Here is a 16,112-nt window from a genome sequence, read left to right as displayed (position 1 = left end):
TGTATCGGTCTATTCTGTTGGGTTATAAGCTCCTACTCAGTGGGGGTAATTATGTTCTAATCATTGTTTTACCTCAAAGCACTCAGAGTGCTAAGAACATAGTAGGTTTAAATAAATGCTGGATAAGTGGAGTCTGTGTTCTTTAACCTACTCCAGTCTTTACAGCAATTGACTTGTGATCGATCAGGATGTGTTTGTAGGCTAGGGCATATCTCCCATGTAGTTAAAACAAGTTTTGTCAGGCCAAATGCCCTTGTTAGGATGATGTATCAGGATGGCTTGTGAGTCATTTATTATTTCATTCCACTGTGGCACATCTATAGTTTGTGGGCCTTGATGTTCATATAATTTAGAAGGTCTTCTTTTAAAATATTTAAAACTTCAGGGCTTCCTGGGTGGTTCAGTCAGTTGAGTGCCTGACTCTAGATTTCAGCTCAGGTTCATTGAGACTGAGCCCCACGTGGGGCTCCCCACTTCAGTGTGGGATTCTCTTTCTCCCTCTCTTTCTCTCTGCCTCTCCCCTGCTTGTGGCTCTCTCTCTCAAAATACATATTAAAAAATGATTAAAATATATGAAGTTTCAGAAGGCATGTAAACACACTGCTAGGGCCTTTTCCATGGCCTTAGAAGGGACTTGTGGAAGTGAGGGGTGCTAATGCTTGAGCTTCATTAGTTTCAAGGAAACCATCTCTTCATTTAAAGGTTCATAGAACACTCACTGTAGGCAATAGTAGGAATTATGAAGGATAAGGAGATTTCTAAAGGGGAAAAAATGGTGGTAATGATTACAGGTTTTAGTAAAAATGTAGACATCCAAGTAGACTCAGAAGAAAATCTCCTGTATGTATTTGATATATATTCAATATATATTGAGCACCTGCTGTGTGCTAGGCACTATGTAGTCATTGGAACATAGCTTGAAAACAGTCCTTGTCCCATGGGGCTTATATTTCATGTGGTCATGACTTGTAGACCTACTTAGGCTGCAGTCAAGAGCCAGTGTTGATCTGAGGCTGTGGCACTAAAGCCACAGGCAGTAAAAGCACTTTAATGCCCTAGTTTCCCTTTCTGACTTTTCTCCATTCTCCTCTCCAAGCCTCTTCTGAGAGGGAGAGCCACATGGTTAAATCTGTGCTCAGAGGAGTTCAGCCATCCCAAGCTGTGATGAAAGAATCCTAGACTGTTACCAGGGGGAATGGGTATGATGGCTTGTAACCACTCAGCCCCTTCCCTGCCCTGACCATGGGATATAGTGATAAGGGAGCCATCATTTCTCCACCAAAGGTTCTGTGTTGGGGCTGATTTTAGCCCAAAAAGGTAGCAGATCAAAACTGAGTGAGCAATTCATTCAGACTCCAAAACTCCTATGTGGAGGTGTTTCTTATGTCCTGCTTCTAGAGGAGCAGCCAACCCCACAGTATCCAAGAAGGACAGAAGAATCAGGAGACATGAAGTGCCTGCCTCCCTGTTTACCCCCAGCCGGTGCTCCGCTTGGCCAAAGCGGGGTGGTGACTCAGAGCTGGAACAGTGTTCCTGTGTTGTTGCCAGATACTGCGTGGGGGCTGGGGAGGAAGGAGAATGAATGAGTAGGAGCAAGTGGCTGCTGGATTTGTAACACCTTGGGAAGCAGCTGCTCCAGAACTGAAATTGAGAGTAGGCGGGCTGTGAGCCTCCGCCTCACCTCTGCAGGCAGCTGGGCCCTCCTTCCCTGTGTGACCGAAACCCGGGTTTTCATAAGGCTGAGGCTGGGCAAGAAGACACAATCCTTCTGAACATGGAGCTCAAGGAGAGAGTGAATGTCTCTGCCACCTTTCCCGGCGAGATTGGGAGAGCAGGTTAGTCCTGTACGGATTCCACAGGGACTCAATTCACTGTGGCGTTTTCTGATTCATGGAAGTCCAGTAATGACTGAAAGGGAGTTTTTGATGGCTTGGTTGGGAGTGCCTGCAGTTAAAAAGAAACCCCCAAAACCAAACAGTCCAATTTAATTGAGAATTAATAGGACAGAAGTATCATTAAGTACACCTCCTTGATGTCATTACAAAGGATTTTCTATTGGCAAGTCAGATTGGGGAGGATAGCTGTTCTGCCTCATTCTTTTGTGTTTCAATTCTGTGTAGTATTGTTTCAGTTCAGTCTGTTGTCTCGGGCAGTAGTCAGAGATGAACCTCAGCATCTTAGGATGTTACAGTTGGAAGATCTCTATAATATCACCTGGTTCATCCTTCTCATTTTACACTTGAACCGGACATACTGAAGAATATTAAACAGAAGCATAGAGCTGGGTGTTCTCTGAGGTCAAAAATGTTTCCAGTGAAGTTTTAAAACTTCTGTCAGTGTGTGCCTGACTCAGTGCAGCTTGCTGGGGAGGTGGTTTTTCTTGGGCTGTGCTTTCTGAACCTTGGGACTTGACCCCAGTGAGGGACAGAAGTGGGGCTGAAGGCAGGCGCCTACTGATCTTAAAGTACTTTGCCTGGCAGGCAAGTTCTTTAAATAGAAGTTTAAACTGGAGGCCGGGTAGTGTGCCTTAATTCGAAAGGAAGAAGATGTGTTCTGGAGCCGCTGTCCTATGGCAGGCTAATAATGCTTGAGTTTGCAACATGGAAAAAGGCAAAACAACTCTATTAGTGTGGAGTTTTAGAGCTAGCAAAAGAAAACTACAACAGAAACTAAACAGCGAGTGCTGCAGGCCAGGTCCATTATCAGTACTCTTCACAACTGCCTTGCAGAGTTGGAATTGTCTTCTCTTTTTTTGCAGATAAGGAAACCGACACTCAGAAAGGTCACTAACTCATTCAAGGTTGTGCCCTGCCAAGTGTGCAGAGGAGCTGGGATTTGAACCACAGTCTGTAATGACTCTGAACAGCAGCCTGGGGTTCATGCTTGGCAGGCCCCATGTGGCCTCTGCAGATGCAGAGTCTAACCTCATTGGACAGATGAGGAAACCAAGACCTAGAGAGGCTGAGTGTTTGCTGGGGGGTGTGGAACTGTTTGGTAGTAACAAAGCTGGTACCTCAGCTTCTATTACATTGCTTCTTTGCCATATTTCTTTAAAAATAGAGCAGGAGGCTATCTGGGTTTGATTTCCTCATTCTGTCAGGAGTTTGGCTTTAATATTTTCATGGTTATTGATGTCCTGTGAAGTCAAAATTAAAACTCCCTATTAACCAAGTAGCAACCCTAAGTACAGGGGCCCCATGTGGGAGCTCAGGAAGAAGGCAGGTCTTCAGCATGGGCTACTGGGTCAGAAGAGGTAATTTATGGAATGAGTTGACCACTGAGTGGATCTGAGAACATCTGGAGAGTCTAATGAAATACAGAGCATTTCAAATTATGCTGGAAGACTTCAGTCTGTTAAATCCAGAGTTTGGAAACGATAGCTCTTTTTGCAAGATACGTGAGCTTTGAGTTTGCTCGGTTGTTTTGTGACTCCTTTTATGCCCAACTCTGTCTGTGCCAGGTTCTGCCCCTTTAGCACTTTTGGATGGGGAGAGCAGGTACTGACTGCTCCTTCAGGTGGTAGGTCTGGTGTTTATCTGGATTTCAGTGTCTGTGCTTAGTTGGGTATGTGAATAAAAGTCAGGTATGGACATTGTGGGAGTGGGGAAGGCTGTTGCTTGGTCGCCATGCTCCCCAGAGCTGGTGAAGTCTATCAGCCTGGCTGTAGGGGTTTTTATCAGGGCCTGCAGACCCCTATCTCCCCCACTCTCTCTGGGAGAGCCATGATGGGTGGGGCTGCTGCAATCAGAAAATGAGGTGGGTTTTGCACAGCCTCTCCCTGAAAGTACTGTTTGTGCTGAGGCTATTGAGATTAAGGAGTTCAAGTGCTTGCTCCATGGGTATTACTGTTCTGTGCTGCAAGAGATACACAAGAAATAAGTGAATGATGGCTCCCAGCCCTCCAGGAACTTAGGATCTCACTGGGGGTAGGGGGAGAGGGAGGAGAACAAATACACATGAAGTAAGTAGAGAGCAGTATAAGAGATAGCATATAATCAGTCACCAAATTGTAGGTTTCATACCAAATACTCTCTCAGTTCACAAAAGGGAGATACAGGTGATGTTTGTATTATCCTCCTGTGTGTTTTTAATCACTCAGTAATTTCCTCTCGGGTGTTTGCATTCCGTTCTTTGATTCTCTCTGTTGAGTGTATTAACCTCCTTTGCGGGGGTGGGGAGGGGTTGCAAGGAGGGGCTAATTTCTCCAAATTATATTGTAACATGTTGGGAGAGAGCCAAGGATGAAGCGTTCTTGGCATGTTGGTGTCTCATCTTTCTTTCCTCTGTCACTAAGAGCAGAAGCCACTGCCCTCTGATGGCTACTGATCCTTTAGATTCTTGTCTCTTTGTTACTTTCGTCCTGACTTCTGTAGGTTTAGCTGGCCTATTTGGAGGCATGGTTGCACTTGAAGGTAGGAATCTCCTTAGTCATTTCTCATTCATTCATTCAGCAAATATAACAGTGCCAGATGCTGTTATAGGTCAATAAGGGCAGTGAAAAGACAGACAAGGTCCGTGCTCTCCTGGAATACACAAATTAGTCAGGGAGACTGACAGTTGTCAAAACATATAAGTAAGAAAAATGACAATAATTAAAATAGGGTGACTTGATATGAAGTGACTGGGAGCATACCCCAGTGGGTGGTTGGGAAGGGCTTTGAGAGAGTGATAATTCTGCCAATGTCTGAATGACAAGGAGGCTGTTAGGAGAGTATGAGGGAAAGAGCTTCCAGGCTTAAAGGATAGCTAATACAAAGGTTGTTAAGTCAGGAAGAGCTTGGTGTTCAAGGAGCAGAAAGGGGGCCAGTGTGGCTGGGGCGGGATGGGGAAGGAGGAGAGAAGACATACATTGTACAAGATGATGATGCAGCTTGTCAGGGGTCAAGTCACCTAGGGTCAAGCCAAGGTAGAGAGCTTGAATTTTACTCTGTGATGTGGAGCCATTGTAGGGTTTAAAGGAGAAGTGTGACATGATTTAACTTGCATTTGAAAAGACCCATCTGGCTTCCAGTGAGGAGAGTGGGTGGTCCAGAGGCCAGGATGGAAGCAGAAAGAGCAGTTAGGCTGTTGCAGTATCTTATCTAGAGATGATGAGGTGTTGGCTGTAGAGCTGGGGAGAAGTGGGTGCATTCAGAGATGTCTTGTACATTGAGGACACAGGGCTTGTAATGTAGTGTGTGTGCAGGTTAAGGTAGAGCAAGAAATGGAGAGTGACTCCTAGGTTGCTGGATAGTGATAATGCTGTTAATAAAAATAGGGAAGCCTGGAGAAGGAGTACCCGGTTTGCTGGGGTGGGGAGAGGAGGCTCATTCTGGTTGTGCCCTGTTAAAATTTGGTTGCCTGTTAGTTGTTGCCATACTCAAGGCACATGTTCAGGACCAGCAAATGTTAACTGAGAACCTTCTGTATGCCATTCATTTTGCGAGGCTCTTTCGTATATGTGCCTCATTTATCCTCACAACAACTTTTTGGAAGGATATTATTACTATTCCCTATTTTCAAAAAAAATTTTTTTTAATGTTTATTTATTTCTGAGACAGAGACAGAGCATGAGTTGGGGAGGGGCAGAGAGAGAGGGAGACACAGAATCAGAAGCAGGCTCCAGGCTCCGAGCTGTCAGCACAGAGCCCAACGCGGGGCTTGAAATCACAAACCATGAGATCATGACCTGAGCCGAAGTCGGTCACTCAACCGACTGAACCACCCAGGTGCCCCATTATTCCCTATTTTCAAAGGGAAGAACTCAGGCTCGGAGAGATGAAGTGGCCTGCTCTGGTTTGAACCCAGATCTTTTGACCCTGGGTCTCAGGGTGGACATTGAAGGAGGCTGGTTAGTGCAGTGTTGATGGCTTTCATTTGGAGAGAGGTTATGTTGGCTCATCAAGGCCTGATTCCCATGATTCTCGAAGAAGGGCCTATCAGAGTAATGCGAACTCATGTGTAACGAGCTGTTGAAAATCTTGACATTTTCAAAATAGTGCAAGCTCTAAAGACCATTTCAATAAGATTCCCAGTCCCCTTAGGAAATGCCACTTTGTACTAAACGAGCACGTGACACTTTGTACTAAACGAGCAATTTTATAAAAGTGTTAAAATAAAAGGAACTTAGAAATGTTGAGGGGATGTAAGGATGCTGTTTCAGCCTTTGGTTGCCACCTCTTTACTCTGTGGCCCCAGGAGGAACTGAAGAAGATGAGGAGGCAATTTCTTGTGTTCTTGGAGTTTTGGTTACCAGTTTTAGGACTTAAGTAGGAGCATTATTAGGTTACCGACGGTCCTTGGTTTTCTTGAGACATTGGGACTTAGAGCAAAGATACTAAGTGCCTTAACAAGCCTGGAGGCCACGCTGCTTGTGGCATCAGACCTGCAAGGTGATACTCTTACAGTATTGGGGGAGCCACACTGATGAGCCAGAGGGGCCAGAGTGGCAAATGCTGCTAGCATACCAATGAGAAGAGCCTTTGATAGAGTCCCTCCTTAAGCTTTGAGACTGGATACTTTCTCACATTTTAAGGTGTTTCTTCTCTTTATATCTGGGTCAGATCAGAGCCCATGCTGACAGTGCAGGTTTGTCCCACACTCAGCATATCAATCCCACCACTATCAGAAAACCAGATTGATCAGGGTGCTTTGAGCACCAGTCACATAACTCCAGAACTTCTTGCTATGGCAAAAGAAATTGCCATGCTAAGTAGTTGGAATCTTCATATTTAACGGACCAGAGTCTTGCTGCTCACATTATAGTCAAAAACTGTATGAATAGAAAATTAATGTTGTGAGAAACTATAGGACCTGTTTACATTTTGACTAGTCCTGTCTGTGATTGGAGGCAGGTTCTTCCTTATATTGAGCTCAAATTGTTTTCCAGATGTCTCTGGTCCTCACTCTGTCCTCTTGTCAAATCTCTCATGTTTGCTGTTGGACTTCTTTGGGGCCTAGCCCAACTCCTTTCAGGTCCAGGGCTTGTGAAGACGTGCTTATTTATGTGGATGGTTACCTATGGCCTGCCTTCAGGGGGATCATCCTTCCCTGCAACCTTCTGTGCTCCCTGGTCCTCTCCCAGGTGAGATTGGCTGCCATCCAGCTTGGAGGGGCTGTTCCTGGGAGGATGAGCAGGGTCTGAGAATGAAGCCTAGCTTATGTTTTACCTCATTTGCCAAGTTACTTACTTTCTCAGTAGCCTGAAGAGAGATAGAAGCCCTTGAATGGAGGAAAGAGAGTTTTTGTGCTCCCTTGAAACCAGCCACCTGGCTCCCAGCCGGGCCATCTCCATCACTACGAAAGAGCAAGGTGGCAATTCAGGTTTAAGAACAGGTATTTCAGGGGATTTGTCTGTGCCTGCTAAATGTGTCTTGAGACAGGATGATAGGACATGAGATTCTTCATGGATTTTAGAAAATCAGGAAATGGAGCAGGGTGGGGGCTTTTGGGCTGAGGTTGGGGACAGCAGGTAAAGTCAAAGGACTTTGCAATCTCCAAATGGGTGTAAGGACCCAGCATTGAGCAACCTTTGTTTGGTGAGGGTGAGCCTGGGTCAGCAGAAGGAGACCAGAAGGGTGGTGGTGTGCAGGAACGCAGGACGCAGGAGTTGGCTGCCATTGTGGGCAGGTCATCCACCCCTTCTGAGCCTCACTTCCTCACCTGTGGTCTGGTGTGATGAAACACAGCCTGCCTCGCTGGGTATTTGGGAAGATTAAATAACCCAAGTACCTAACACTTCTTTCGCCAAAAAGTGCTGAACCAGAAGCTCTGCCATTAGCAAGCTGGGCGAGTTTGATCAGAAATAATCATATTTTAAGACCTCAGTATTCAGGAGGTATTACTCTGGTTTATCTCTTTTCTCAGTGTCTGAGCCCCTTTTTTTCCCTTTAATTCAGTGTTCCAATAACAACATATAACCCAGATCCTCAGTTCCCTTATGTGTAGCATGGGAATAAAAATATCTTCCTTGCCCACCTCAGTGGGGGGTGGGAGGGTGAGATATGATGAATATGACCATACTTAAAGCTTTATGGAAATTCAGGAAATGGTAGTGGTGACGCTGTGGTTGATAACTTTTTTTTTTTTTTTTTTTTTTTTTTTTTGCAAAAAGGGCAGCGTCTATATCAGGGAAGAAAGGTTGGGGAACTGCTTCTAGATCTGATCAAATAACAGCTCTATTTTTGTCCACTTTAAAAATCTATCTTTCTTCTAATGTTGGAATGCCAACTTCATCTTAGTGTCTAAACCTTTCAGCTCCAGATTCATTCACCCGAAACTCTGGGCTTATTTAAGCTAGTACAAGTTGGGTGTGGGGAGCCCAGGAGTTGCTATTAAGGTCACGCAGCATATATGAAGTGGTTGATATGGGAGATTTGCTCTTTGTGTGTTTATCAGAGATCCACCTCGCAGACCTTGAAGTAGGACCACACAGGTGCTGTCATTCAGAAATTTGGTCCTGGGCACAAAAGAAGGAGGGAAGTGCAGAAGAAGAGGGGGAGGGAATAGCAGTGGATGGTACTGTTTTTCTGATGCTTTGTCTTTAGGGATTTCTGGTCTGCCCATAGACTCCTAAGGGAAGGGGACAGCAGGTTATCATGCAGAGAATATCAAATCTAGAAATCGAAGACCGGGATTTATGTCCCAGTCTTATCACTTATTGATGAAGTTATCTTTTTTTTTATTTTTAAATTGAACTTTATTGAGGTATAATTTACATGTAATAAAATGCACCATTGTAATTTTAGAGTTGGATGAGTTTTGATAACTGTGCATTTCATGTTAGCACCATCAAAAACAAAACACAAAACATTTCTGTCACCTCTGAAAGTTTCTTTCTACTCCATTCCACTCAACCCCCACCTTTCACCACTAGTCCCAGACAATCACTGATCTTTCTTCTATACCTGTAATTTAGATTTATCTTCCTGGAGTTTTATAAAAATGAAATTATACAACAGTATTTATTCTTGTTGACCTTCATTTGCTCAGCATAAATTTTTTGGTGGTTCAGCAACAAAGCAGTTCATTTCTTTTCATCCCTTTGTAGCATTACACTGCATGAATAGTTTGCATAGCATGTATTTCTATTTACTTTTTGGTGGACATTTGGGTTGTTTCCAGTTTTTTGCTCTTGCGTATAAGGCTGCTATGCTTATTGAAGACAAGGCTTTGTGTGGACCTATATTTTCACTTCTCTTAGATACCTCAGAGAAGGTATACAAGTGGGTGTTTATAAGAAAATGTCAGGTTGTTTCCAAAGTATTGGCACCATTTTCTATTCCTGCCATTAATGTATGAGATTTCCAATAGATCCATACCCTTGCTAACAACCTTTTAAAATTTTAGCCACTCAAGTATATGTATAGCGATATCTCATTGTGGTTTTCATTTGTATTTTCTTGATGACTGATAATGTTTGGTCATTTGTGAATCTTCTTTTGTGACGTGTTGAAATGTTTTTTCTATTTTGAAAACCAATAGTCTGTCTTAATATTACTGAGTTGTAGGAAGTCTTTCTATATTCTGGATACAAATCCTCTGGTATTTGTATGTATTGAGACTATTTTCTCCCAAGCTGTGCCTTGCCTTTCATATTTTTAATAGGTAAGAGACTATAGATGAGTAAGGTTCCCAAAGTATAAGAGGCCATGAAATAATTTGAATGAAACAGAAAATGTTAAATGTATATATAAAATGAGTAAGTTTTGTACGCCAATCATAATTTCGTCCGGTCCAAGTCTATTTCTTTTTTTTAAATTTTATTTTTAATTTTAAAAAATTTACATTCAAATTAGTTAGCATATAGTGCAACAATGATTTCAGGAGTAGATTCCTTAGTGCCGCTTACCCATTTAGCCCATCCCCCCTTCCACAACCCCTCCAGTAACCCTCAATTTGTTCTCCATATTTATGAATCTCTTCTGTTTTGTCCCCCTCCCTGTTTTTATATTATTTTTGTTTCCCTTCCCTTATGTTCATCTGTTTTGTCTCTTAAAGTCCTCATATGAGTGAAGTCATATAATTTTTGTCTTTCTCTGACTGACCAGTTTCACTTAGCATAATACCCTCCAGTTCCATCCACATAGGTGCAAATGGCAAGATTTCATTCTTTTTGATTGCTGAGTAATACTCCAGTGTGTGTGTGTGTGTGTGTGTGTGTGTGCGTGTGTATACACACCACATTTTCTTTATCCATTCATCCATTGATGGACATTTGGGCTCTTTCCAGACTTTGTCTATTGTTGATAGTACTGCTATAAACATGGGGGTGCATGTGTCCCTTCAAAACAGCACACCTGTATCTTGTGGATAAATGCCTAGTAGTGAAATTGCTGGGTCCTAGGGTAGTTCTATTTTTAGTTTTTTGAGGAACCTCCATACTGTTTCCAGAGTGGCTGCACCAGCTTGTATTCCCATTGATGAAGTTAACTTGAACAAGTCACTTAACCTCTCTGACCCCTTTCCCATTCATAAAATGGGGGTCGATGGTGTTAATAGATAAGAGGTATAAGGAAAGGTTTTGTAGACTGGGGAATCCTTGAAAAGTAATAGTGGATAGTGCTGTTGTTGCTTTATTATTACTCCCATTGTGAACAGAGCATTTTTTTTCTTCCAGGTGGCAATGAGGCAGGGAATTTAAAATTCCCTGGTGAATGGAAGTGACTCTCTAAAAGAACCTGGATATTTAAAAAAAGGGGGGGGGGTATTAAGCCTAACCCTTGAACATGGTGCAAGTGTTTATTTAAGTTTTTTTAAATGTTTATTTATTTTTGAGACAGAGACAGAACATGAACAGGGGAGGGTCAGAGAGACAGGGAGACACAGAATCTGAAGTAGGCTCCAGGCTCCGAGCTGTCAGCACAGAGCCCGATGTGAGGCTTGAACTCACGGACCGTGAGATCATGACCTGAGCCGAAGTCCGACGCTCAACCGACTGAGCCACTCAGGCGCCCCAAGTTTATTTTTCTAAGTTTATTTATTTAGAGAGAGTGCATGCATGTGAGCGGGGGAAGGGCAGAGAGAGAGGGAGAATCCCCAGGAGGCTCTGCACTGTCACTGTAGAGCCAGAGCCTGATATGGGGCTCAAATTCACCAAACCATGAGATTATAACCTGAGCTGAAATCAAGAGTTGGACAGTTAACTGACTGAGGCACCCCATTTTATTTAAAATCGGTGCAAGGATTTCTGAACCAGGTGTTGCCGGGGCCTGCTTCTCATCCTTCTCTAGATGCTCATGCCTTAATTCTGCTTTTTTGTGAAGATCTGAATGTTTTCTGCCAGAGAGAGTCCTAGGATTCCCAAAGACTTGCTTCAAACCAAGAGCTGGGAATTTGGAAGCTGGAGTGGTTGGGAGGGGTGAAAGTGTGCAGGCAGTAGTACACAATCACAGGGCCAAGGAGCAACCTGTCCTGATGGCTTTGACCGCTTCACATTTGGCTTATTAGAATTCACGAGGCTCTGAACTCAATGCCAGCTTACCCCAGACACCAGAACACAGGACACTCTAGCTGGCCGCCAGGGCAGAGTAAGAAAATCTTTGTAGATGTAGAGACTTTTCCCCCCTTTTTTTAACCTTTATACTATGCTCATTAAATCTACTAATCTCTGGGTAGCCCCATGCTCAGTTTGGAGATGGGGCTAATACCTTAACACTAATAAACTGAGATGATATATTGACTCTGACAGTGAAAGCATTTTAATCATTTGTATTAGGAGCCTTAAAAAATGACCATGCCCTTTGATTAAGTAATTTTACCTGTGGAACCTTAACCCAAGGAAATAATTTGAATTGCAGGAAAAGCCTGTACTAAAAGATGTATAGTGCACCTAATATGTCCAGCAGTAGAAGAATGTAAATCTTTCTAAAATGTAAGCACCATGGGGGGAAGGGCTTTTTGTTCACTCCATCTCCAGCACTTAAAGCAGTGTCTGGCACACAGATGGCCAATGAACATTTTTTAATGGTTATAGAAAAAAAATTTACATCCATATGATGAAACTGTTTTACAGGTTTAACCTATCTGGAAGTAGAGCATTCCTATGAAACTTTGTGTGTGTGTGTGTGTGTGTGTGTGTGTGTGTGTGTGTATTTGTCAAATTAGTTTCCATACAACACCCAGTGCTCATCCCAACAGGTGCCCTCCTCAATGCCCATCACCCACTTTCCCCTCTCCCCCACTCCTCCATCAACCCTTAGCTTGTTCTCAGTATTTTAGAGTCCCTTATGGTTTGCCTCCTTCCCTCTCTGTAACTTTTTCCCTCCCTTCCCCTCCCCCCCAGTCTGCTGTTTCTCAGGATGAGTGAGATGAGTTTCACATATGAGTGAAAACATATGGTATCTGTCTTTCTCTGTATGGCTTATTTCACTTAGGATAACACTCTCCAGTTCCATCCACGTTGCTACAGAGGGCCATATTTCATTCTTTCTCATTGCCACGTAATACTCCATTGTGTATATAAACCACAATTTTTTTTTCAATATATGAAGTTTATTGTCAAATTGGTTTCCATACAACACCCAGTGCTCATCCCAAAAGGTGCCCTCCTCAATACCCATCACCCATCCTCCCCTCCCTCCCACCCCCCATCAGCCCTCAGTTTGTTCTCAGTCTTTAAGAGTCTCTTATGCTTTGGCTCTCTCCCACTCCAACCTCTTTTTTTTTTTTTTCTCCTTCCCCTCCCCCATGGGTTTCTGTTAAGTTTCTCAGGATCCACATAAGAGTGAAAACATATGGTATCTGTCTTTCTCTGTATGGCTTATTTCACTTAGCATCACACTCTCCAGTTCCATCCATGTTGCTACAAAGGGCCATATTTCACTCTTTCTCATTGCCACGTAGTACTGCATTGTATATATAAACCACAATTTCCTTATCCATTCATCAGTTGATGGACATTTAGGCTCTTTCCATAATTTGGCTATTGTTGAGAGTGCTGCTATAAACATTGGGGTACAAGTGCCTCTATGCATCAGTACTCCTGTATCCCGTGGGTAAATTCCTAGCAGTGCTACTGCTGGGTCATAGGGTAGGTCTATTTTTTATTTTTTGAGGAACCTCCACACTGTTTTCCAGAGCGGCTGTACCAGTTTGCATTCCCACCAACAGTGCAAGAGGGTTCCCGTTTCTCCACATCCTCTCCAGCATCTATAGTCTCCTGATTTGTTCATTTTGGCCACCCTGACTGGCGTGAGGTGGTATCTGAGTGTGGTTTTGGTTTGTATTTCCCTGATGAGAAGCGACGTTGAGCATCTTTTCATGTGCCTGTTGGCCATCTGGATGTCTTCTTTAGAGAAGTGTCTATTCATGTCTTCTGCCCATTTCTTCACTGGGTTATTTGTTTTTCTGGTGTGGAGTTTGGTGAGCTCTTTATAGATTTTGGATACTAGCCCTTTGTCCGATATGTCATTTGCAAATATCTTTTCCCATTCCGTTGGTTGCCTTTTAGTTTTGTTGATTATTTCCTTTGCTGTGCAGAAGCTTTTTATCTTCATGAGGTCCCAATAGTTCATTTTTGCTTTTAATTCCCTTGCCTTTGGGGATATGTCAAGTAAGAAATTGCTACGGCTGAGGTCAGAGAGGTCTTTTCCTGCTTTCTCCTCTAGGGTTTAGATGGTTTCCTGTCTCACATTCAGGTCCTTTATGCATTTTGAGCTAATTTTTGTGAATGGTGTAAGAAAGTGGTCTAGTTTCATCCTTTTGCATGTTGCTGTCCAGTTCTCCCAGCACCATTTGTTAAAGAGACTTTTTCCATTGGATATTCTTTCCTGCTTTGTCAAAGATTAGTTGGCCATACTTTTGTGGGTCTAGTTCTGGGGTTTCTATTCTATTCCATTGGTCTATGTGTCTGTTTTTGTGCCAATACCATACTGTCTTGATGATTACAGCTTTGTAAGGCTAAAGTCTGGGATTGTGATGCCTCCTGCTCTGGTTTTCTTCTTCAATATTACTTTGGCTATTGGGGGTCTTTTGTGGTTCCATGCAAATTTTAGGATTGCTTATTCTAGCTTCAAGAAGAATGCTGGTGCAATTTTGATTGGGATTGCATTGAATGTGTAGATTGGGTTGTATTGACATTTTAATAATATTTATTCTCCCAATCCATGAGCATGGAATGTTTTTCCATTTCTTTGTATCTTCTTCAATTTCCTCCTATGAAACTTTTTGTAAGACATAATGGTGTAAAGTAAAGCAGCAACTACTATAAATTATATGGAAAAAAATTTGAGCATTCCCAGATCCCCAAAATAACCTCTTAGGCTTTTCTTTCTTTCTTTCTTTCTTTCTTTCTTTCTTTCTTTCTTTCTTTCTTTCTTTCTTTCTTTCTTTTAATGTTTATTTATTCATTTTTGAGAAAAAGAGAGAGAAGGAGGGAGGGAGAAAAAACACAAGTGGGGGAGGGACAGAGAGAAAGAGACAGAATGTGAAGCAGGCTCCAGGCTCTGAGCTGTTAGCACAGAGCCCATCTCTGGGGCTCGAACTCACTCACCACAAAATCATATCTGAGCCAAAGTCGGATGCTTAACTGACTGAGCCACCCAATTTCCCTTTTTAGGCTTTTCTGATACCTTAGGACACACCTTGTTAATAGATACACAAAATAAATCGAGATAAAACACAGATGCTCACAGACACAGTTCAGAGCTGTGGCAGTTTCATGCTGAGATGCTGAGTGTAGTTCCCAGATAGGGAGCTTGGTGGTGCCACTCGCTGCTCGGGTGTTTGCTGCCTCTGTGAGGGCTCCCTGCAAAACAAACACTGAATGCTATTTTTGCTTTTCAGCTTTTTTTTTTTTGTAAAAGCAAAAATTCTTCTCATATTTCTTTCTGTTAGCGAAAACAGGTACAGTGTAGGTCTTTCCTAAGTGAAGTGGTATAACGTGAACTTTGAAAAAGCAGGGGACACATGGACTCAGCTATTTCAAATGAAGAAGTCTTAAGGACATAGGAAATTTCTATGTTAATAGGATGTGAGCAAAGCAGGATACAGATTTCTAAATACAGCAAACTCACAATTTATTTTGTAATAGAAAAAAACTAGGGAAGGAGAAGATAGCCGGGTTTATCTCTAGGTTGGTGAGATCATGGATGGCATTTTTTCTTTTTATATTTCTAAAATTTCTAAAAGAACAGTGATGTTTTGATTAGGGAAACTTTTAAAAGTAAATCATATTCTTTGAAAAAGCAGGACGTTGGGTTAGTTTATTCATTGAGCAAACCAGCAGACTCTAGAGCCAGCTCCTCCTCCCTTACAAAGAACCAGGCAGCCTTTGTGAATACACAAAACACCTACACACTTTGGTTGTGACTGTCAGCCTGGTGTGGAAGCTGATCCCTCCTAACTTCAAAAGGGTGATAGAAACTCTTCAGTGTTGAAAATTGTGCAGGCCATGTTGCAGAGACATGCCCATGCATTTATATCCTATCATTGAGGTGAAGGCATTTTATATTAGGGAGAAGAATTTTAAGAAGATAGTTTTTCTGGGTGGGTGGTTAATTCTTGGAATTCTTTCCCTGGTTGATGGTTTCGGGAAGCTGTTGAAAGTACTGTCTGCTTTCCTTCATTCTTGTTTTAGCTCGTGCCATCTAAAAGTAACTTTTTGCTCAACAGTTCGGTTTGTTGGAGTACGTACTTCGGGGAATGTCTCTCGAAAATGCAGTGTTCTCTTGGAGCCAAGACTTTCCTAGAGTTAAAATCCCTGCGTCTTAGGTGGGCTTTGACACCTGAGCTGGAAAAGTTCGTGTTTTTTTAATGCAATGGAATTCTGACAGATCAAATGCATCTCAAAAGAAAGGCTCACTCTCTCGATGTGGGAGGAATCTGTAATGATCCAGGGGTCCTCAGACATTACTGACTTGTTGTTGTGTATGTAATCCTTTCCATTCACATGACTTCTCATTCATTATCTCTCTTTCTTTCACTCTAGCCATAACCAACAGACCACAGCATTCAGGCACCCTGTGAGTGGGCAGTTTTCTCCAGAAAATAGCGAATTTATTCTTCAAGAAGAGTAAGTACTTCTATATATTCTACTTTTCCAAGCAGGGTTTTGAGAGTTTAAAGGCATTTGCTCAAAACAAAGCTTGTTGGACTATTTTCTCGCCCAGATAGAGGGGCTTGGAATGGGTTGG

At 42.7% G+C, this 16,112-nt stretch overlaps 1 protein-coding gene across 5 annotated transcripts in view; it reads left to right on the top strand.

Moving 5' to 3' along the window:
* PLEKHA7 (pleckstrin homology domain containing A7) overlaps window positions 1-16,112 on the top strand; it is a 221,421-nt gene that overhangs the window by 113,808 nt on the left and 91,501 nt on the right. For 4 of the 5 annotated variants that reach the window (XM_030332040.1, XM_030332044.1, XM_030332041.1 and 1 more), the window contains exon 4: window positions 15,908-15,991. In XM_030332040.1, the coding sequence (XP_030187900.1) occupies window positions 15,908-15,991 (84 nt within the window). Of the gene's footprint in view, window positions 1-1,598; window positions 1,836-15,907; window positions 15,992-16,112 lie in introns of those variants that run through there. The other variant, XM_030332043.1, reaches the window with a different exon arrangement.

The sequence above is a fragment of the Lynx canadensis genome, chromosome D1 (genome assembly GCF_007474595.2).
Source record: "Lynx canadensis isolate LIC74 chromosome D1, mLynCan4.pri.v2, whole genome shotgun sequence".
NCBI lineage: Eukaryota > Metazoa > Chordata > Mammalia > Carnivora > Felidae > Lynx > Lynx canadensis.
Note: the sequence above shows the minus strand (reverse complement) of the source record. Positions and strands in the feature narration are given on the sequence as shown.